General features: G+C 43.2%; 1 protein-coding gene across 1 annotated transcript in view; it reads left to right on the top strand.

The window, feature by feature from the left end:
• LOC142295390 (solute carrier family 12 member 9-like) overlaps positions 1-24,349 on the top strand; it is a 351,139-nt gene that overhangs the window by 149,611 nt on the left and 177,179 nt on the right. Inside the window, exon 7 of the mRNA XM_075338493.1 lies at positions 23,262-23,419. Within this exon, the coding sequence (XP_075194608.1) occupies positions 23,262-23,419 (158 nt within the window). The remainder of the gene's footprint in view (positions 1-23,261; positions 23,420-24,349) is intronic.

Here is a 24,349-nt window from a genome sequence, read left to right as displayed (position 1 = left end):
GTGACTCTTGTCCTTCGGAATGGTGTGTGGTTGAGAGAGCGACGTATTTATGTCCCGGAGGCTGTAAGACTTCGGGTTCTCAAATTGGTCCATGACTCCGTGTTGGCAGGTCATAGGGGGTACAGAAGACGCAGGAATTTCTGAGTCGTTTTTTCTGGTGGCCAACCTGTTTAAAGGATGTGAAAGACTATGTCCACTCATGTGTGGTTTGTGCCCGGTGCAAGGTCCCTCGTGTGGCTCCTACGGGACTCCTTCAACTGTTACCCGTTCCATCTCGCCCTTGGGGATCCATCTCAATGGATTTTATTGTGGAGTTGCCAGTCTCAGGCGGTAACAATACCATTTTAGTGGTGGTGGATCGGTTGACCAAAGCTGCTCACTTTATTCCATGTACCGGTCTTCCCTCAGCCGCAGAGACAGTGGATTTGGTTATCCAGAATGTATTTCGACTGCATGGAGTACCAGATGAGATCATCTCTGACCGGGGCGTGCAGTTCACGTTTAAATTCTGGAAGGGGTTTTGTTCGGCACTCCGTATTGATGTCTGTTTGTCTTCTGCATACCATCCTCAGACAAATGGGCAAACCGAACGGACTAATCAAACCCTGGAGCAGTACCTACGTTGTTATGTCAGCCATCTGCAGGATGATTGGTTGAAGCTGCTTCCTTTGGCAGAGTTCTCGTATAACAACACTCAGAGCAGCTCCACTAAGGTAACGCCCTTTTTCGCTAACTTGGGTTACCATCCGAATGTTTTGCCTAGGTCACCGGTGGCGGTTTCGGTGCCAGCGGTGGAGGACAGAGTGAAGGAGCTATGACAGAATCTGGAGGTTTTAAAGGACTCTTTGGCTTCGGCTCAGGAGCGTTACAAGAAGTCGGCAGACACTCACCGGAAACAGACACCCATGTATAAGGTAGGGGACTCGGTGTGGTTATCCACCAAAAATCTGAAATTGGGTGTTCCTTCGCAGAAGCTGGGGCAGAAATTCATCGGTCCGTTTAGGATCACCGGGATCGTGAGCCCTGTTGCCTGTCGGCTGAGGTTGCCGCACCATTTGAAGGTACACCCGGTCTTTCATGTTTCTCTGCTCAAACCTGTCTCCCCTAATACGTTTCATGGTCGTATCGTGCCTCCTCCTCCGCCTGTGATGGTTGACGGCCAGGAACAGTTCGTGGTTGAGGACATTATTGACTCACGGCTCCATCGGCATCGTCTTCAGTATCTGGTACGTTGGCAGGGGTACTCCGCCGAGGACGATTCCTGGGAACCTGTGGGTAACATTCGGGCGCCCCGGAAGGTTGCTCAGTTTCATCGGCGGTACCCGGACAAGCCAGGCCCTGATCCGTCCTGAGGCCGTTTCTGGGGGAGGGAGTACTGTCAGAATTCCGGGATTTCCAGTTCTCTTTTGAAAGAGCTTGCCCTCTGTTAACATGGAGTTTGCTGTTCTGTTGCCCTACTTCCTGTCCATCTGTTTAAAAGGCCGCCCCTAAGCTTAGTCCAGTGCCTGAGTATACTGCTTGCTGTGTACTCCTGCTTTGCTGCTCTTGGTTCCTGATTGACATTTGGATCCTCCTGAAAAACAACCGACACCGACTCTGGACTTCACCTGGTCTCATCAAGCTGTGCCCGGACTCCGTCTGCCGTCTTTGGTCAGCACTTCTGCCCGGTTCCTTCCGGTTCGTAACCACTCTGGACTCTCATCTCGTACGGACATTTTTGGACTATACCTATTGCCCTTTGTGTCCCGGCTGCTGCGCATTTAGGCCTTCTGGGGTGATTGCCAGACAGTCCCTGTATAGGGGTTCGCTCTTGGTGGTCTCCCTGGGGGAGTCCGGTGCGTGGCCCCGGGAATTCCCTTCGCTCCGATCCTGGAAGGTATTTCCTGTGTTTTATGTTCTACTGTGTTTTTGTTCCGTTTATGTACATATTGTTGGTTACATATTATAAACATCTCTGCACCAAGAACTCGTCTCTGGTTGTCATTGCCCTAACGCAATCGAAATCCTCAGTACATACAATAGTATTACACAAATATTACCTCTGCTAGACCAGAAATGTTACCTCTGCTAGACCAGAAATGTTACCTCTACCAGACCAGTATTGTTACCTCTGCCAGACCAGTATTGTTACCTCTGCCAGACCAGTAATATTACCTCTGCCAGACCAGTAATATTACCTCTGCCAGACCAGTAATATTACCTCTGCCAGACCAGTATTGTTACCTCTGCCAGCTGAAGGTCTTCACTGATTTGACGTTGTGCACATGAGGTTGAATTTTAGGGTAAGTATCACAACTGCACATTGTTGGTAGATAGTTGCAAATATGCATGACCCTAGGTTAGGTTTTTTTGTACACTATGAATTCATTGTTTTCAGGCCAACCTATGATTGTGTCCCCTCCCTTTCAAACAAGATATCAGTGAAGACAAACCACTATCAACAACTACTGTATATTGTGACTTTTGAAAATTCATTGAAAAGCCATTTAATTTTTGCCTTATCTGAGTAAAATGCTATAATTTGATTAATTACCAAGGGGAACAAAAATGTTTCTTTTAGCAATGTGTTAAAAAGTTTCTTGGCTTGTTTTTCGTGGACATCTACACATTTTGTCTATGAGTATGATAAGCATTGGTAGGATTAATTAGTCTATAGTTTTATTGTCTTATGTTAAACCTTTTGTTATCCCAGTACTCTTCTATTCTGAATGCATTGGATTCTATTTTTCTTACACTAGCTGTAAAGGAATGTGGCAAGCAGTGAAGATTGTTTTACAGCTCCTGCACTGATCCATCCGTAGGTACCGTATTGTCAGATGGTCTTCTGTGGGCAGCATGGTGGCTCAGTTAGGGCCTACGTTCAAAGCCCACAACAGACAACATCTGCAAGGAGTTTGTATGTTCTCCCCGTGTTTGTGTGGGTTTCCTCTGGGTTCTCCAAAGACATAATGATAGGGAATTGAATTGTGAGCCCTATGGGGACAGTGATCATGATACCTGTAAAACGATGTGGAACATGATGGCGCTATATAAGCAATCTAATATATAAAGCTAAGTGTATGTGTGTATGCATGTATGTGTGTGTGTGTGTATGTGTGTGTGTATGTGTGTGTGTGTATGTCCGCTAAAGGAATCCGCACCGTCGGATTTACAATCAAGAAATTTTGCACAGACACTCCATGTGAATCAGGGAATGTCATAGACTATGTTTGGACGGGAAAATTTAATTCCCCACTTTACAGTTACTCTCCAAAAAAACTGCCTCCATTAAAGTCAATAGAGCTACGATCTATTAGGTTATTAATAGGAGCTGTGCTTGGTTGCTATAGGAAGAAAATAAATTGTTAGTATAAGAAGCTTATGTGTGAAGAAATAAGATGTCGGTGGGGAGACGGATAGAGAGAGATAGAGAGAGACAGACAGTCAAACAGACAGACAGAGGCAGAAAGACACAGACAGATAGGGAAAGAGACAACCAGGCAGGGAAAGAGACAGAGACAAGGAAAGAGACAGAGACAAGGAAAGAGACAGACAAGTAAAAAGACAGGGAAAGAGACAGAGACAAGGAAAGAGACAGAGACAAGGAAAGAGACAGACAAGTAAAAAGACAGGGAAAGAGACAGAGACAAGGAAAGAGACAGACGGAGAACGAGACAGACGGAGAACGAGACAGACGGAGAACGAGGCAGACGGAGAACGAGACAGACGGAGAACGAGACAGACGGAGAACGAGGCAGACGGAGAACGAGACAGACGGAGAACGAGACAGACGGAGAACGAGACAGACGGAGAACGAGACAGACGGAGAACGAGACAGACGGAGAACGAGACAGACGGAGAACGAGACAGACGGAGAACGAGACAGACGGAGAACGAGACAGACGGAGAACGAGACAGACGGAGAACGAGACAGACTGGGAACGAGACAGACTGGGAACGAGACAGACGGGGAAAGAGACAGACCTGTAACGAGACAGATGGGGAAAGAGACTGACACAGAGAGACAGACAGAAATAGAGAGAGACAGACAGAGAGACTAATACAGAGACAGACAGAGAGACGCATACACACAGAGACAGACACACAGAGACAGACACACAGAGACAGACAGACAGAGACAGACAGAAACTCAAAGAGAGACAGTTACTATCCTGGACAACGCCCGGGTACTACAGCTGGTGCATAATAAATCATTATTTCGATAAGAGCCACAATCAGAATGTCGCTAACTCTTAGCTCTGACCTCACATATCTAAATGGTGTCCTGCTGGGTCAGAGTTTGTACAAAGTATGCTTTAAGGATTGCCATTTTGGCAGATGGAGTGTTTGTACTGGGCGCTGTACAGTAGCGTAATTTGCTATTTTGGGTATGTCATTCCACAAAATGCTAGTTCATCTAAGTGGCAGCCCGCAGGTATAAATCTGTGTTCTGGATGTGCTGTCGCAAACTACTTGCTAAGTTGCTTAGCTACTAAATGACTTGGCCATGTTTTGTGGTCAGGCCATATAATATTTGGGGTATCTGTTTGCACCAAACATTGAATAATTTGTGTATAGAAAGATGACAACTTCTATTATAGGGTCTTAGCTACACTTGACTAAGTAGATGTCTAAAACATTACAACCTTGTCTCTTAATAATTTCATTATTTTAGTTTGCAGCTGATTTTGCTGGAGATATCAGAGCTATCATATTTTCAGTCCCCTCGATTTGCTCGTTGACCACACTGAATGGGCATTGTTGTGTTTTATTTCTTTGTAGTAAAAACTATTATTATGCAACAATAACTTGAGCTATCACCTATCATGTCTCCAATTGATTCTGGGCTGTGACATATGGAAACTACAGTAAGTTATCCTACATTCATATAAGTTACGTGAAAAATCCACTGTCCCATAAGCCACATTAATGTGCTGATGCTTTCCATGAAAGTGAAGCCATTTCCTTCCGTTCTTGTGTTAAAAAAATGAAGAAGCAAAAAAAAGTTATTAAATATATTAGTCCGGAAAATGTGTGAAAGTTGTCAAGCTGTATTAGAAAGTAGTACATGGGTAAGCAATATGATTGATATCACTGGTCTGAGGTCCTGCCACGCAGTCCACGTAGGTGTATGCACACCAGCATCAGGTGGTTAGGAGGCCAAGAAGATGAAGACCTTTCCCTCCTCCTATGAACAGACATGAACATCAACCTTGTATAAACCATGTGTCTTGTATCTCCTGACTTTTGTAAATGTACTGTATATATGTATATGTGTACAGGTGCATCTCAATAAATTAGAATATCATCAAAAGTTTATTTTATTTCAGTACTTCAATACAAAAAGGAAACATATAATATATAGAGTCCTTACAAACACATTTCAAGTGTTTACTTCTGTTAATGTTGTTGAACATGGCTTACAGCCAATGAAATGCAGAAAATAAGGATTTTCAGCTCACCCCTCTTCACTCCCAGATCTCACCCCCGACGCACGGAAACACCCTGGCCCGGGTGTGTGATCACAGAGGCAAATAGAAAAAAAAATTCCAGCGTCTTCCAGAAGATAAAATGACAATTCTTTATTCATATAAAAATCTTCTTACCATCAAATAAAATAGTACATGGAGACATGAGCACAGAGGAGCTCTTTCCTACGCGTTTCACCCTGTAGAGGGCTTATTCCATGATTAAGCCCTCTACAGGGTGAAACGCGTAGGAAGAGCTCCTCTGTCCTCATGTCTCCATGTACTATTTTATTTGATGGTAAGAAGATTTTTATATGAATAAAGAATTCTCATTTTATCTTCTGGAAGACGCTGGAATTTTTTTTTTTCTATTTACAGCCAATGAAAACCCTAAGCGTTTAAAATGATGCCTTAGTCTTGTTCCGTAGACTACACAATCATGGGGAAGACTGCTGACTTGACAGATGTCCAGAAGGCAGTCAATGACACACTCCACAAGGAGGGTATGCCACAAAAGGTCATTGCTAAAGAAGCTGGTTGTTCATAGAGTGCTGTATCCAAGCATATTAATGGAAAGTTAAGTGGAAGGAAAAAGTGTGGTAGAAAAATGTGCACAAGCAACTGAGATAACCACGGCCTTGATAGGATTGTTAAGAAAAGGCCGTTCAAAACATTGGGGGAGATTCACAAGGAGTGGACTGCTGCTGGCGTCTGCTTCCAAAGCCACCATATACAGACGTATCCAGGACATGGGCTACAACTGTTGCATTCCTTATGTCAAGCCACTCATGACCAATAGACCACGCTAGAAGCGTCTTACCTGAGCCAAGGAGAAAAAGAACTGGACTGTTGCTCAGTGGTCCAAGGTGTTGTTTTTAGATGAAAGTAAATTTTGCATTTCATTTGGAAATCAAAGTCCAGCAAACTCGCCTGACCTAAACCCCGTAGATATAATCTATGGGGTATTGTCAAGAGAAAAATGAGACACCAGACGAATCAATGCAGACGAGCTGCTATCAAAGCAACCTGGGCTTCCATAACACTCAGCAGTGCCACAGGCTGATCACCTCTATGCCACGCCGCATTGATGCAGTAATTCATGCAAAAGAAGCCACGACCAAGTATTGAGCGCATTTACTGTACAGACTTTTCAGTAGGCCAACATTTCTGAGTTTAAAATCATTTTTTCAGTTGGTCTTTTATAATATTCTAATTTTCTGAGATAATGACTTTTGGGTTGTCATTGACTGCCATAATCATCAACATTAACAGAAATAAACATTTGAAATACAGTAGATCATTCTGTAATGACTCTACATACTATAGGTTTCCCTTTTTGTATTCAATTACTGAAATAATGGATTTTTTTGATAATCTAATTTATTGATATATATATATATATATATATATATATATATATATATATATATATATATATATATAAAAATATCTGTGCATGTATATATATATATAATATATATATGTAATGTACGCTCATTCATACATACACTCATTATTTTGGCAGATTACGTGAAATAAGTGCTCCTTCTCCGTAATATTAAAGTGATATCATGATATATGTCCTAAAAATGTAATTCTAGGCCTCTTGTATTAATAGTGTCATTGTATAGTCCTGTCGTAGAGTGAGTGTACAGACAGAAGAAATCTCCTGAGTGAGTGAAGTAGAATCCCTATTAAGTAAAGATCAGCTAGAATACAGCCATTCCTGTCACATCTCTTCAAGGCTGGCTGACTTTCATGCAGATAATCACAGGCTGTTTAACAGCTCTCGGTCGATAAAGTGACTTTACCATCAGCAAACTGCCGCATAAAGAAACAACAACATCACCTGGAGAGGGGGGTTAACAGAATATCAGCGGAGGCTGGGGACGGAGGCAGAGATGAAGGAAGACAGAGCTCAAATCATTTGTACATTCTTTAGAAATGTCTTTTAACCGACCATCTCTCTTAAGAGACTTCGAGACGTGTGAGAGCTGAGTTTACCAAATGTAGCAGAGCTGAATTTAGAATAACGACACTACGCAGTGATATTAACTGCTGCTTTCTGTGATTTTACATTCGCAGAATATTGTACACAAATCTGCTGTGTATCAGACTTTTCATACCACACAAATACATTTCTATAGACTTAACACAGCAGCTCTGCTACATCTATACACCTGTAAACCATGGGTGTTGAGGGAACTCTTCGTATACTTTAGCCTCTATAGCTACACCCATGATGTATGGTCGTGTGACAGCACTGCATGACTGGTTACAGGGACATAGCACAACTAAACTTCTCATGCAAAATTTCATCCCAAGGGAAATCAGAGCTGCAAATGACTCCAATGAATAAATGATGAAGCTTTCCTTTCTGCACTACTATAAGGTATATAGGAATGAATCCGTGTCATGTAGAAAATTACATTAATAGAAAAAAGAACAAAGAGAAGGGGTCTTGGTCATGCCCCCATCAGTCTTGTATGGCAGGTAACTGTGTCATTTGCATTTTTTTTTTTTTTCATTTCTAGTTTTTATGAAAGGTTATGAAATAACAAAAAGCTAATTGACAATTTGTTATATGTCCTTTCTTAATTGGTAGAGGATAGAATATCTTATGTCAGCAAAAGCTAAAGGTGGTGTCACACATAGCGACGCAGCAGCGATCACGACCAGCGATCTGACCTTATCAGGATCGCTGCTGCGTCGTTACATGGTCGCTGGTGAGCTGTCAAACAGGCAGATCTCACCAGCAACCAGTAACCAGCCCCCAGCTAGCAGCGACGCGTGGAAGCGTAACTAAGGTAAATATCGGGTAACCAAGGAAAGCACTTCTCTTGGTTACCCGATATTTACCTTAGTTACTAGCGTCTGCCGCTCTCACGCTGCCAGTGCCGGCTCCCTGTTCCCTGCACTCCTAGCCAGAGTACTCATCGGGTTAATTACCCGATGTGTACTCCAGCTACGTATGCAGGGAGCCAGCACTGGCAGCGTGAGAGCGGCGGACACTAGTAACTAAGGTAAATATCGGGTAACCAAGGAAAGGGCTTCTTGGTTACCCGATGTTTACCATGGTTACAGCTTACCGCAGGCTGGCAGAAGCCGGCTCCTGCTCCCTGCTCGCTTCAGTTCGTCGCTCTCTCGCTGTCACACACAGCGATGTGTGCTTCACAGCGGGAGAGCAACATCCAAAAAATGAAGCTGGACATTCAGCAACGACCGGCGACCTCACAGCAGGGGCCAGGTCATTGCTGGATGTCACACACAGTGACAGCGACGTGACGTCGCTGCTTCGTCACAGAAAATGGTGACTTAGCAGCGACGTCGTTGTCGTCGTCGCTATGTGTGACACCACCTTAACACAATTTGTGTTGTATCTGGATTCTGCTACTTCCTTCTAGGAGTCTGTATATAGTGTCCTGTGAATGTACTGTCCTGTCCAAAGTCAGGAGAAGATAAGTGAATAAGTTACGGAGTTCATTAGGTGAGACCTAAAGTTATTATATAGGCAGTCCTATCAGGACATGGCTTCCTAACATGAAGCGGCCATGGAGATTTCACGGATTATACATTCACTTACTCTAGATCTCTTTACCATATCCTTTTTTCACTGACCCTTGCACAACAGCCTCTCATTAATAATAATCTTTATTTCTATTCCGCCAACATATTCCACAGCGCTTTACAGTTCAGAGGTTCCTATACAAATAATCACAAATAACAGTTATAGAAGATACAATAATTAAAGCAAAAATAAAGACAACCCTGCTCGTAAGAGCTTACAATCTATAATGGAGAGAGGTGGGGATGACACAAGGTTCAAGTTCTTATTTACTCAGTGATGGGCAAAACTGGACTGTAAATGTCCTCATCCGCGCAGTTTTAAACGTACCTTAGTGCTGGGCCCAGAGAACGAACCCCATAGGCTGCAACCTAATGATATCACCGATAGTCACTGCCTCTGGTGCTTCTCACGCTTCTGTGTTACACTGTTACAGTGGCCTGCTGTGACCTTATGCGGTCACCGCAATTCACTGTTTGCGGTGGTTCTCACACAGCACAGCGGAAGAGCCGGCAATGGTTGCTGTGCCAGCCTATGGGGCTCGTTCTATGAATGTTCTTGTAAAAGCTGGGCCACCGAGTCAGGGAACGTAGTGGGATCTGCATGTGGATTTTGTTTTTCACTTCTTTTTTAATAAATTGGTGAACGAGGGACTGTGTTCCCAAGCAGGTCCGACGTAGTCCACAGCAAATCTGATGAACAATGTTTACAGAGCATTATTCTGACATTCATGAACATTTTTCACTGGCACTTCCGGGTCACATTGCGCTACGTGAGACCCTGCGATGCTGAAGAGCGGTGACATTAGTAATGTTACCGCTCATCAGTGTCACCGAGTTATGAACAGCGCAGCGAGACTTGGAAGGAGCGGTATTGTTATTGATGTCACCGCTTTTTGGACATTCCAGGTTACGCTGTGCTGTTCAGTACTTGGTGACACTGAAGAGCAGTAACATTACTGCACAAGCCCTTAGATAGCATATATTACACATCTTTAGGGCTCGTGCAGATGACCGCATAACTTGGACAAGTGCTATCTGTCATTTTGACAGATGGCACTCACCCCCTTGTTATTATTCTATGTGTTTTTATGCACATGTCTGACTTTTTCCTATGGGTCTATGAAAAAAATAGGACCACACTTGGATGACATCCGAGTGCGGTCTGATTTTCATGGACTGACAAAATAGAGAAAGTCCTCCAAGAAAATTAGATCACACTCTTATCACACACTGATGCAAGTGTAATTAGCAGAATCGGACCGATTTTTCAGAAAACTGGGTCAAAATCAAACATGTTTCCATTCTTTTTAAACAAACCACTCGATCTGAAAAAAAATGATATGTGCACAGTCTCATAGACTATGATTGGTGCGAGTGCTGTCTGTGAAAACCACGGATAGCAGTCATACGAGAAAAATTGACATCTGAACGAGCCCTTACTAAACAGCTGCAGAGCTATCAGAGGCCACAGCCGCAGAGTACAAGGGTGCCACGTCACAGGCTACAGCTAACATCACACACACACACACACACACACACACCTATATATATGTGTGTATGTGTGTGTGTGACATCACACCCTTGTATTCTGCGGCTGTGGCCTCTGATAGCTCTGCGGCTGATTAGTATGGGCTCGTTCAGACGTCAATTTTTCTCGTATGACTGCGGAAATTTCACCTTACACCTTATCAGCTATCACCTTATATTACATTACACATAAACATATATTAGACCCTATATTATGTATGGGGTGTAATATGTCCTGTTTAAGTATATTTAGTGTGTGTTATGTATGATATTCTAATATTACACCACACCCCATGAATGACACATACAACTATCTATATAATATATAACATTATACACTACGCTGTATATTCACCTATGTGGGGGCCTGTTTCCTCTTTTTTTCTATCTTCTGGCACAGAGCAGTGCAGGCACCCTTCCTTCTCAACTCCTGAGTGCAGGCAGGAGCAGATTTGTCAGAGAGAAGCACACTGGTAGGGCTAGTTGTCCTCTACAACGGCTGAAGCCCGTGCGGAGCGGTGAGTGGATCCCTCCCTGCTTTTGTCAGTAATGACATCCTGTGCACCGGAGCCGGTCCTAAGATTACACGTCAGTCTCCCTCCTATATTCACAGGAGACTATACTTGGATGGTTCCTCCTCCTCACAGCTGATTGGACAGCTCAGTCCAATCAGCGTTCAGATCTGCCTGCACTCCCTAGCCCAGCGCTGCCTAGCACAGCAGCAGGAGAAGGGGTACTGTACAGGTGCTGCAGCAGAAGAAAGGGTACTGTGCAGGTGCTGAATCGCTTCCAGCACCTGCGCAGTGGAATGAGGCGGGCCTGCTGGAGTCTGGCCTTTACGTTAAGCTGTGACGTTACGACCAGACCATAGACAGGAAAAAACTAGTTGGTGTGTGAGCCACTCCTCCAGATTCAGGAGAAAGCTGCTCCCATCGCCAGGTTTTGTATCTAGTAGGGATGATCGAATACCGCAAATATTCGGCAACGCCTATTTTCTCCGAATAGGTCGCCACTATTCTACGATTTGCTAATATTCGATGTGCAATGTAAGTCTATGGGAAACCCGAATAGTTGCCGAATAGCAACTATTCGGGCTTCCCATAGACTTACATTGCGCATCGAATATTCGCATAGCGGCGAACTATTCGTCAGATATTCGCGAAGCCGAATATTGCCGAATATTTGTGATTTTTGATCATCCCTAGTATTTAGGCAACAGTGCAGAATGCTGACAGGCAGTAAATTACAAACTGTCAGCATTCTGCAGCCTAGATCCAAACACAAATTATACAAATAGCCCAGACAACCCCTTTAATGCCGGAGGAGATTTGGTTATTGAATCAGCAGAGCGTTAGTTACTTGTGTGCACTCAATGACCCTGAACTGTAAAATCATTTGGTTTTTCACTTCGTGCTTGAGTCACTGTGGTTCCTAAACGCTTCCACCTTTCAATATTGCCACTCACATGATTGTAAAAAAAAACCTGTGGAAATAGAAAGCGCAATAGGGTCTTACCCGGTATATACCGAGAGAAGTGGAAGATTTGCACTCACCTCAAAGAGTTGTGCCTGTCACAACTCCTGTATAAGCATGTTGTATTTAGGTGAATTCTGCTGCAGCCCCCGTGGTAGATAACAGAGAGTAATAATGGAGAAGGGGTTTTATGCCGCGCTTTTCACCAGGCACAAGGACGAGAAGATATTCAATGTTCCTTTATTGTAGCTTGAGTCTACTCGTTTCAGGAGCTCTGCTCCCTTCATCAGGAATTAAGGCACAAAAATAACATATCTCTGTTATTTTTGTGCCTTATGTCCTGATGAAGGGAGTAGAGCTCCTGAAACGCGTAGACTCAAGCTACAATAAAGGAACATTGAATATCTTCTCGTCCTTGTGCCTGGTGAATAGCACGGCATAAAACTCTGTTAAGTTACATGATTGTGGAACATTTACATGGGACTTGTTACATCAGTGCCATCCTACTTTAGGACCACGCTGGTGTCGGTGGGCTCTTTAGAGGGTCCCCTTCTTTCACAAATGTTAGTAAAGTCAGACTGTATTGTTATGGGCTGGATTATATATAGCAGCTGCAATGAGACTGATTTACCTAAACTCAAGATGATCAGAAGCTTCCCAATGCTTTCTATGTTGATTGTATATTATTGTCCTGCAGCGCTCGCCATTTCTATGCATAGAAAACAAGCTTCTCCTATTTACCTGCACTTGGCTTCATTGAGCCAATGTTTATGCAATGTAATTGGAATGAATGGCAATTGGGGTTTCAGTAATTATGTTGCACGCACAGTTTGGCAGTTGTGAGCGCTCCCATTTCCAGCCAGCTGGCTAACCTCATCTTGTTGTCATTAGACATCTCCTCCCAAGACTAGTAACTCTGTATTACCAGGGCCTGCTCCTGCCAGCTGGCTCCTGCCCATGACTGAGGCTACTGTATTTATCTGCAAAAATAATATTCTCATAGATATATAGATTAGTCTGTGCAAATAATGGTTTCTTAATATACAAGCTCAATTAATAATCCCAGTAAGTAGGCTTGTGCATTATTGATGACGCCTCTAGCTGGGCAGGGTGATGGTAGCATGCTCCATAAAGAGGGTTAATTGCTAGATGAATAGAATGAGCAGACCTCCCTATGGTATAACATGGACAGGTGTTTTCCGGACTGTATTTGGCTGTGATTGAATAATTGCGCTCATGTCAGGTCATTGGAGGGCTTCATGTGGGATCCGCGTGCTTGTATCATTTTGAGTAGTTCCAATGTCATTTGCTCAGCTGTCATTATAGTGGTCTCTGCCATTATTTTCCCGAATCAAATGGTGGGGGCCATCTGATTCTCATCGTGTCATGAGTGGGTGGCAGAGGCGTTGGAGGAGGGGGCCTTTCACCCCCCCCATCCACCCCTCACCAATTCCCAGCACTGGAAAGTGCACTCATAAATAACATTTATTTCTGCACTTTTGATTAAGAAGAAAGGGCCTGAAATGCGTTACAATTATAGTTGTCACATCCTAATATCTTAATGCACAGCAATAATTCACCAACATTCAGGGACCCGTATGTGTCATTCATATTTATATTTCTTAGTATTTTCCTGTATTTAACCTCTTACAGGAAAGGACCTTGATTTGGCTTCAATAGGTAATTTGCAGCTTTTATTTTTGTCTTGTTTCATGTTTTCTCTTATGGTATTTAGAAAGTAAAAGCCTGTACGTGTCCTTATATTGGTTCTAATGGCTGAAAGTGCCTTTCTGTATACCTCATTCATTGTTTAAATAAGTCCCTTGAAGGATGGTGAAACCTAATGGATGTGCTAAGCATTTACACAGCCTGCTTACTGATACAAGAGTAGGCCGTCACCTACATGTCTACAAAGTATGATTTCATGAGCATTATTTTACAGGTAAATCTAAAAGGGAAACGTCCCAATTACATCAGGTTTAACATGTTCACATAAACATACAGTCAGGGCCAGAAATATTTGGACAGTGACACAAGTTTTGTTATTTTAGCTGTTTACAAAAACATGTTCAGAAATACAATTATATATATATAATATGGGCTGAAAGTGCACACTCCCAGCTGCAATATGAGAGTTTTCACATCTAAATCGGAGAAAGGGTTTAGGAATCATAGCTCTGTAATGCATAGCCTCCTCTTTTTCAAGGGACCAAAAGTAATTGGACAAGGGACTCTAAGGGCTGCAATTAACTCTGATGGCATCTCCCTCGTTAACCTGTAATCAATGAAGTAGTTAAAAGGTCTGGGGTTGATTACAGGTTTGTGGTTTTGCATTTGGAAGCTGTTGCTGTGACCAGACAACATGCGGTCTAAGGAACTCTCAATTGAGGTGAAGCAGAACATCCTGAGGCTGAAAAAAAAGAAAAAATCCATCAGAGAGATAGCAGACATGCTTGGAGTAGCAAAATCAACAGTCGGGTACATTCTGAGAAAAAAGGAATTGACTGGTGAGCTTGGGAACTCAAAAAGGCCTGGGCGTCCACGGATGACAACAGTGGTGGATGATCGCCGCATACTTTCTTTGGTGAAGAAGAACCCGTTCACAACATCAACTGAAGTCCAGAACACTCTCAGTGAAGTAGGTGTATCTGTCTCTAAGTCAACAGTAAAGAGAAGACTCCATGAAAGTAAATACAAAGGGTTCACATCTAGATGCAAACCATTCATCAATTCCAAAAATAGACAGGCCAGAGTTAAATTTGCTGAAAAACACCTCATGAAGCCAGCTCAGTTCTGGAAAAGTATTCTATGGACAGATGAGACAAAGATAAACCTGTACCAGAATGATGGGAAGAAAAACGTTTGGAGAAGAAAGGGAACGGCACATGATCCAAGGCACACCACATCCTCTGTAAAACATGGTGGAGGCAACGTGATGGCATGGGCATGCATGGCTTTCAATGGCACAGGGTCACTTCTGTTTATTGATGACATAACAGCAGACAAGAGTAGCCGGATGAATTCTGAAATGTACAGGGATATACTTTCAGCCCAGATTCAGCCAAATGCCGCAAAGTTGATCGGACGGCGCTTCATAGTACAGATGGACAATGACCCCAAGCATACAGCCAAAGCTACCCAGGAGTTCATGAGTGCAAAAAAGTGGAACATTCTGCAATGGCCAAGTCAATCACCAGATCTTAACCCAATTGAGCATGCATTTCACTTGCTCAAATCCAGACTTAAGACGGAAAGACCCACAAACAAGCAGGTTGTGTTTTATTTAATGTCTCAGGCTACCATTTATATTATAAAACATCCTGAAAATTTATATTTTTAACTGAACCTCATATTAGGCTGACTGCCTTTCAGTAGTCATCACATTATCATCAGTATTAGGATTACCATGAAAGATAACACCTACGTATAAATAACAAGATCCACTATTCACAATTAATGATGATATAGCTCACAAAAAACCTTATTGGTTATGCATTCCCGTGTCACTAAAAGTGACCTCACACAACTCTCATTCCTATTCTCACCATTTTACCACGTTGTGCTATTGCGCGCCTCTCAGCAGCGATGGACTTCACTTTCTCATTCAGCGCCTTTATCTCCCATGTTTTGACTTGTACTAATGTGATCATTGTCTGAAGAAGGTCTGATCACAGACTGAAACGTCACATGAAGTTTTCGGATTGACAATAGCATTGTTCACATTTGTATATAAGGTTTTCTATTGATTGTATTACAGAACACTATATCAGAAGTAATTGCAATGGACTTGTGGTGATAGGGGGCCTGAGCCTTTGCTTCTTCACTTGCTTACCGGGATGATGTCATAGCAGCTACTGTACCTGCAGCTGCCACTAGGAGAGGTTTACTTCAGATACAGAGTTATATCACTTCAGTTGAATCGCCTGAGGGTTAAAAATGCTCACTAATACCCTAGATAAATTAATTAATAGGTGTGGTTTCCAAAATGCAGTCACTTGTGGGGGTTTCTGCTGTTTTGGCATGTTAGGGGCTCTTCAATTGTCACATGGTGTCCGCAGCATATTCCAGCTAAAATGGCACTCCTTCCTTTCTCAGCCGTGCCATGCACCGAAACAGTAGTTTTCCACCATACATGGGGTATCGAAATTGTAAAACAAATGGTATGTTCCGTTCTCTCTTGTTACCCTTGTGAAAATGTAAAATTTGGTTCTAAAAAAAAAATGTTTGCGGGAAAAATGATTTTATTTTTTTTTTTTACTTTCACGGGTCAACGTTATAAAATTCTGTAACCTGGGGCTTTAAGATGCTCACCACACATCTATATATGTTCCTTTAGGGCTCTACTTTCTAAAATGGGATCACTTGTGGGAGTAGTTCCACTGTTTAGGCACATCAGAGGCCCTGGAAACGCAACATGGTGTTCGCTATCAATTCCAGCCAATTTTGCATTCCAAAAGTCAAATGGTGCTCCTTCGCTTCCGAGCACTGTCGTACACCCAAACAGTAGAGTTCCACCACATATGGGGTATCGTGCTCAGGAGAAATTGCACAACAAATTATACATTGCATTTTCTCTTGTTACCCTTGAGAACATCCTAAATTTGGAGCAAAAGTAAAATATTTTCCTTCCACATTGCTTTAGTTCCTGTGAAGCACTTGATTGGTTAAGAAAACTTCTTCAATGTGTTTTTGAGAAGTTTGAGGCATGTAATTTTTAGAATAGTGTCACTTTTAGGTATTTTCTACTGCCTAGGCCTCTCACAATCACTTCAAATGTGATGTGGTCCCTAAAAAAAATTGGTTTTGTAAATTTTGTTATAATCTTTACATGTGGTAAATGTTATTTATTAACTATTTGGTGTGACATAACTCTCTGGTTTAAAATAAAAAAAACATGAAAGTTTGAAAGTTGCAATATTTTAATTTTTTTTGCCAAATTTCCAATATTTTCACAAATAAACACAAACAAGTGTCATCCTAAATTTACCACTAACACAAAGTACAATATGTCGTGAAAACACAATCTCACAATCACTGGGATCCGTTGAAGCCTTAGGGTGCTTTCACACATCAGTTTTCTGCCATCAGGCACGATCCGGCGAAAAAACTGATGCGACGGATCCGGTGAAAAAACAGATCAGTTGCTTCAGTTTTTTCCATCAGTTCCTTCAGTTTTTTGATGGATCCGTTGTGATACTGAGCATGCTCAATTAAAAAAACCGGATCCGGCGGCTGTATACGATTTTTTGCCACATTACTCCGGATCCGACGTCCATAGGCTTCCATTAGAAAACACGCCGTACGGCGTGATACGGTTTTTCACCGGAGACAAAGAACGTTCACCTCAACGTTCCATCCGGCCGCCGGACAAGCAAATGGAATGCAAGGCCAACCGGCACAATCCGGCGCTAATAGAAGTCTATTGGGGAAAAACGGATCCGGTGGCAACAGACGCCGGATCCGTTTTTTCAGGTTGTTGCCGGATTGTGCCTGATGGTAAAAAAGTGATGCATGAAAGCACCCTTATAAAGTGACATTGGTCAGAATTTAAAAAATTGGCTGGGTCAGGAAGATGAAAACAGGCTGGTTGGTGAAGGGGTTAAATGTTCTTTGAAAACTCATTATTTCCTTGGAAAGTCCTCTTTTTGATGCTCATACAGTGGGCTTCTAAACATTTTTTTTGTAATGTGATTTCAAAAGCTCACTCTGAAAAATAGAAGGGACATGTCACTTCTTTGAGAGGAATATTTGTGGAATGCACTCTAATCTTATCACCGTCAAGTCAAAAGGCTGCCAAACATTATGTAGAAACAAATGCTTCAAAAGCCTCTTCTACACTGCTTCAAAATATCTTAAGGTCCAGTCACACTAAACAACTTACCAGCGATCCCAACAACGATAGGGATCGCTGGTAAGTTGCTAGGAGGTTGCTGGTGAGATGTCACACTGCGACGCTCCAGCGATCCCACCAGCAACCTGACCTGGCAGGGATCGCTGGAGCGTCGCTACACGAGTTGCTGGTGAGCTCACCAGCAACCAGTGACCAGCCCTCAGCGCCGCGTGGATGATGCTGCGCTTAAGGTAAATATCGGGTAACCAACCCGATATTTACCTTGGTTACCAGCGCACGCAGCTACACGTGCAGAGAGCAGGGAGCAGCGCACACTGAGCGCTGGCTCCCTACTCTCCTAGTTACAGCACACATCGGGTTAATTACCTGATGTGTGCTGCAGCTAAATGTGCACAGAGCAGGGAGCAGCGCACACCGGGTGCAGCTGCACAGGGTACATATATAGGGTATAGAGTACAAGGTGCAGCTACACAGAGCAGGGAGCAGCGCACAATGCTTAGCGCTGGCTTCCTGCTCTCCTAGCTACAGCACACATCGGGTTAATTAACCCGATGTGTCCTGCAGCTACATGTGCACAGAGCAGGAGCCGGCACTGACAGTGAGAGTGGCGGAGGCTGGTAACGAAGGTAAATATCGGGTAACCAAGGACAGGGCTTCTTGGTTACTCGATGTTTACATTGGTTACCAGCCTCCGCAGAAGCCGGCTCCTGCTGCCTGCACATTTAGTTGTTGCTGTCTCGCTGTCACACACAGCGATCTGTGCTTCACAGCGGGACAGCAACAACTAAAAAATGGCCTAGGACATTCAGCAACAACCAACGACCTCACAGCAGGGGCCAGGTTGTTGCTGGATGTCACACACAGCGACATCACTAGCAACATCGCTGCTACGCCACAAAAGTTGTTCGTTAGCAGCGATGTTGCTAGCGATGTTGCTAGCGATGTTGCTTAGTGTGACAGGGCCTTTACAGGAACAAAAGCCTCCAAATTAAGCAGCATTTCCTGGAAAACTCTTTAGATTTTCATTTTCCAAAAAAACTCTGAGTGAACCTAGCCTTAAGGGCGCTTTACACGCAACGACATCGCTAGCGATGTCGCTCGTGAAAGCACCCGCCCCCGTCGTTTGTGCGTCACACGCAAATCGCTGCCTGTGGCGCACAATATTGCTAGGACCCGTCACACGTACTTACCTTCCTAGCGACGTCACTGTGGCCGACGAACAGCCTCTTTTCTAAGTTCGTGTGGCGTCAGAGCGACGTCACACGGCAGGCGTCCAATAGAAGTGGAGGGACTGAGAGCAGCCGCATGAAAGTCACGCCCACCTCGTTGCCGAAGGACGCAGGTACGGTGTTGTTCATCGTTCCTGGGGTGTCACATGTAGCGATGCGTGCTGTCTCAGGAACGACGAACAACCTGCGTCCTGCACCAGCAACGATTTTTTGAAAATGGACGGCGTGTCAACAATCAACGATTTGGTGAGTATTTTGCATCGTTAGCGGTCGCTCGTACGTGTCACACGCAACGACGTCGCTAACGAGGCCGGATGTGTGTCACGAATTCCGTGACCCCAATGACATCTCGTTAGCGATGTCATTGCGTGTAACGGGGCCTTTAGAAGTGGCTGTCTGCCCAGATGGATCAACCTCTTCATTTAGCTGCCGAGCTCTCTTCATGCATGCAGCCACAAGAAAATCAGGTGTCAAGTAAGAGAAAAGGTTTTCTATACAGCTATATTATAACGCGTCTTGCAAGAAACCTTTTAGAAAGCGTTATCAAGATGGTATCTTACTCCAGTACGTTTAAACAAATTTGATAAATCAAACTCTCCCGATTTGTTGGAGAGGATGTGGACATAAGGGTAGCCTATTGCATATCCTATGGGATTGTCCTAAAATTGGAAACCTGTGGTCAGAGATCAACAACCTCTTGAATCGAATATCTACTTCAAAAGTTAGTCTCCCCACAAATGGCCCTTCTGTTTCTAGATTTGGAGGATATTGACCCTGCCTTAGTTCCCATATTTATACATATCTTTCTGATTATTAAGCAACTTTTAACAGTAAACTGGAGAAGTAACGTTATCCCCACCACGTCTGAAATAATTAAGCTCATGAATAAATACAAAGAATATGAGAGAAAGTATGTAATATACAATAATCTTTTTGGTTCATACTACAAAAGATGGAGTTTATGGCCTACAAACATCAGTAATGCCTCAACGTAAATGGGATGAACCCCTTGCCTCCCCCCTTCTTTTTTTTCTTCTTTTTTCTCTTTCTTCTTTTTCTCTTTTTTTTCTTTTTCATTCCATCTGAATATGTCTTCATACTGTCAAATAATGAATTAAGTAATAGAAATTGTTATTGGTGTCAATGTCTGCAAGTCAACAATATTCACTAGTCTCATACAATCTTTGTAAATAGTTTAATCCTATATGTTCTCCCATTTAACCCCCACCCCCATGGTTTTCTTTATATATTTCCAAAATTCCCCCAATAAAAGCCTTTTTCCTTATATTTCCTCCCTCCCTCCCAATATCCTCCTCCCCTTAAATTTCAATGGTTAAACATTTTTATGATCACTTATCTTCTTTCGGATATATTTACATTAGAGTGTTTGAAATTATATGATTGTTATGTAATAAAAATATTGAAACACAGATATATTATAACACTAATAAGCACTCAGTTCTGTAGCTGTATTACATGACCATTGTACTGGACCATTTAGCGACAACTCACAATCTGTATTCACATACAACCTCAAAGCAGACTTGTCATCAGAATATGTTGCTCAATGTAAAGTCAGCATTTTACAGCTACAGGTCGATACTTGCTGAACGAATACAAAGGACACATTATTGATGGTCAGAAATATTCATGGAGATGAATACTCCCCCTCCTTTTCTATTCCCCCTCCCCCTCGGAGCCGATGATATGTAGCTGTCATAGGCTGCCTTTCAGTACATCGAGCAGCATGTTACGTGGACATGTGCTCTTTATTATGTAATGCAGTTTTACAATAGTAATAATGCCTTCTTATATAACTTGTGGGTCATTGAGGGTCAGACCATTAATATTGCCGTACCCGTCTGAATGGAGCTGAGGTCGTACATGCACACATCCACTCCATTTATTGTTTTTGGGACTGTCAGAGATGGCCACTCGACAATGAATGGGGCGACCTCCGCTCTGAACAGACAGAGCACTGCATTGCCCTGTTCTTGGGATTAGTGTAGGACCCAGCGGTTGGAGGGCACTGCATTGCCCCGTTCTTGGTATTTGTGTAGGGTCCAGTGGTTGGAGAGCAGTGCTTTGTCCTGTTCTTGGGATTAGTGGAAGTCCCAGCAGTTGGAGGACACTGCATTGCCCCATTATTGGAATTAAGGCTTTTTTACACGCTGCGATATCGGTACCGATATCACTAGCGTGGGTACCCGCCCCCAATCTGTTGTGCGACACGGGCAAATCGCTGCCCGTGCCGCACAACATCGCCCAGACATGTCACACATACTTACCTGCCCGGCGACGTCGCTGTGACCGCCGAACCACCTCCTTTCTAAGGGGGCGGTTCGTTGAGCGTCACAGCGACATCACAGCTGCGTCACTGAACCGCCGCCCAATAGAAGCGGAGTGGCGGAGATGAGCGGGACGAACATCCCGCCCACCTCCTTCCTTCCGCATAGCGGCCGGGAGGCAGGTAAGGAGAGCTTCCTCGTTCCTACGGTGTCACACGGAGCGATGTGTGCTGCCGCAGGAACGAGGAACAACTTCGTTACTGATGCAGTAACGATTTTTGAGAATGGACCCCCATGTCACCGATGAGCGATTTTGCACGTTTTTTCAACGATGCAAAATCGCTCATAGGTGTCACACGCAACGACATCGCTAATGCGGCCGGATGTGCGTCACCAATTCCGTGACCCCAACGAGTTCGCATTAGCGATGTCGTAGCGTGTAAAGCCCCCTTTAGTGTAGGTCCCAGCGGTCAGAGGGCACTGTATTAACCCGTTCTTGGGATTAATGTAGGTCCCAGCGGTTGGAGGGCACTGCATTGCTCTGTTCTTGGGATTAGTGTAGGTAGGAAACCAAAAGAAAAAAACTCCTAAAAAAATGACTTTATTAGTATTAAATACTAAAATCTATGAGTATAAAACAAAGTTGCTTTTACATAGTCATTATATAGACTGGTTAATTATGGTGGGTGTAAAAGGGTGATAGATACGATTAGTGAGGATCAGATATTCCCCTGATGAACCCCATAGAAAAATATAGGGGGGAAACGCATCAGGATATACGGGATATACTACAGGATGGTCCCGGCAGATAAGTTATCCCTGCTGGGATTCTAAAAAAAAAAAAATTTTTTTCATTGATCTGAGATTCATATCATATCTATTATATTGCTGGAACATACTTGTGTACGGCTGAATAATGACCTGTGACTAATTGCACTATCTATTTCCCTTGGTGGTGGGTCTCCCAGTTGCAACTGACGAGCTGCAGGGAGAAAATAGGGAGAGACGACGAGGAGCGGGGGGTACCCAACAACGTATGGTGCACCTCCGCTGGTAGGTAGGTGAAAGGGAGGGATAGATAGTTTGTCCCCAATCTCCCTACAATTCATTCTAAAAAACTACTTGAGTAAGAAGCACAACTACTATAGTTGTCCCTACCTTGAGAATAGCAAACAACTAGCACTATCCTCACTAATCGTATCTATCACCCTTTTACACCCACCATAATTAACCAGTCTATATAATGACTATGTAAAAGCAACTTTGTTTTATACTCATAGATTTTAATATTTAATACTAATAAAGTCATTTTTTTAGGAGTTTTTTTCTTTTGGTTTCCTGCATTATTACTCCTACTCTATATTATTTTTGGTTATAAGTGATTAGTGTAGATCCCAGCATTTGGAGGGCACTGCATTGCTTTGTTCTTGGGATTAGTGCAAGTCCCAGCGGTCGGAGGGCACTGCATTGCCCCTTTCTTGGGATTAGTGAAGGTCTCAGCAATTTGAGGGCACTGCATTGCCCCATTCTTGGGATTGGTGTAGGTCCCAACGATCGAAGGGCATTGCATTTCCCCCTTCTTGGGATTAGTGGATGTCCCAGGGGTCGGATGACCAGTGATTAGTAAGATATCACATATCTTGTATGTAGGGTATAACTTACAAGCTTAGTACAAATTTTTTAATATGTGAATACAATATATCTAGGCTATTTATATAATATACTGGTAGTGAGTATTTTCATTACTCTGTCTATGAAGGGTATGTTGGCCACCTGTTTTGTATGCTGCCAGTACTGTGTAGCATGAGGCAGAAATCATGTTATCAAACATTGATCATCTAGAAAACTCATTAAACATTGTGGTTTTATTTGTTCTCAGGACTCTGTTGAAGAACGACTACAGTTTCTTACGAGATATTAATATCTGGCCTCCTCTCGTCACTATTGGAATCTGCTGTTCAACCCTTTCCGCTTCCATGAGTAACTTGATCGGAGCCTCCCGTATTCTGTATGCACTGGCGAAGGATGAGCTGTTTGGTAAGTGCCGCAACAAGACACAAAATCCAATGTCACCATGAAGTATTCGTGTGATACTGAAGCAAAACAGTGCAATGAGATCCCTAGATATTTCTTATATGGCCGAGCCTCCGCACTAGGCCGTTTTGTTATAGAACATTTTGGCTAAAATGTCATTATATCACAATGCCTTTTATCAGCCTGCAGCTGGTGGTGTGTGCTTTACTGCCATTCATCTATCACCGGGCAGTGTCTTTCCATAGGTAGTATTCGCAGGTAGCTCTGCATGTTTAATAGCACTTGGTAATCTGTCCTATCCATCTTTTGTGTCTTGTTTCTCTATACTAATTAAGTGAGTTTATTGCCTTGGTTTGTTTTCGTGGGTAGGCTTATTGTGTGCTATCGAGGTGCTGAAATACTGGATAATTTCCCTATTTTCTACTAGGAGAACGCTATTTCTAGACAATACTTCACGGCTAGGGTACATTCCCAGGATACAGACATGCTGTTTTCTGGATGCAGTGTCTTCTCCTTTGGGGACATGAGTGTTCTCCATAGGAGCATGCAACATCTGTGCTCCCAATTACGGTTCGGGGCGCCGCGGTCTCTCTCTGTTCTCCCCTCTGATAACACTTGCATCTCCACAAGTATAAATTGACATGCTACCGCTCGGAAAGCTGCGCCACAGTTCAGTTTACACTGTGGAGGAAAGAAGCTCAAAGGGCAGCAGATTTCTATAAATCCCATCCACCATGCTTCTATTGTATAACGCAGCGAAAACACACTGCAACCAAAATGCTGCAAACACTGATCGTGGGCATGTACCCGAAAAATGTCTAGAAAAATCAGCAACTTTCAATGCTCTATTTATCTTCTATTGTTTTTGATACTTTTTGTACTTTATAAAGCTATGTTCACATGTTGCATTTTTTTGCATGTTACTGTATTTTC

Source organism: Anomaloglossus baeobatrachus, chromosome 3 (genome assembly GCF_048569485.1).
Source record: "Anomaloglossus baeobatrachus isolate aAnoBae1 chromosome 3, aAnoBae1.hap1, whole genome shotgun sequence".
Lineage (NCBI taxonomy): Eukaryota > Metazoa > Chordata > Amphibia > Anura > Aromobatidae > Anomaloglossus > Anomaloglossus baeobatrachus.
This window is presented reverse-complemented; position numbering and strand designations above follow the sequence as displayed.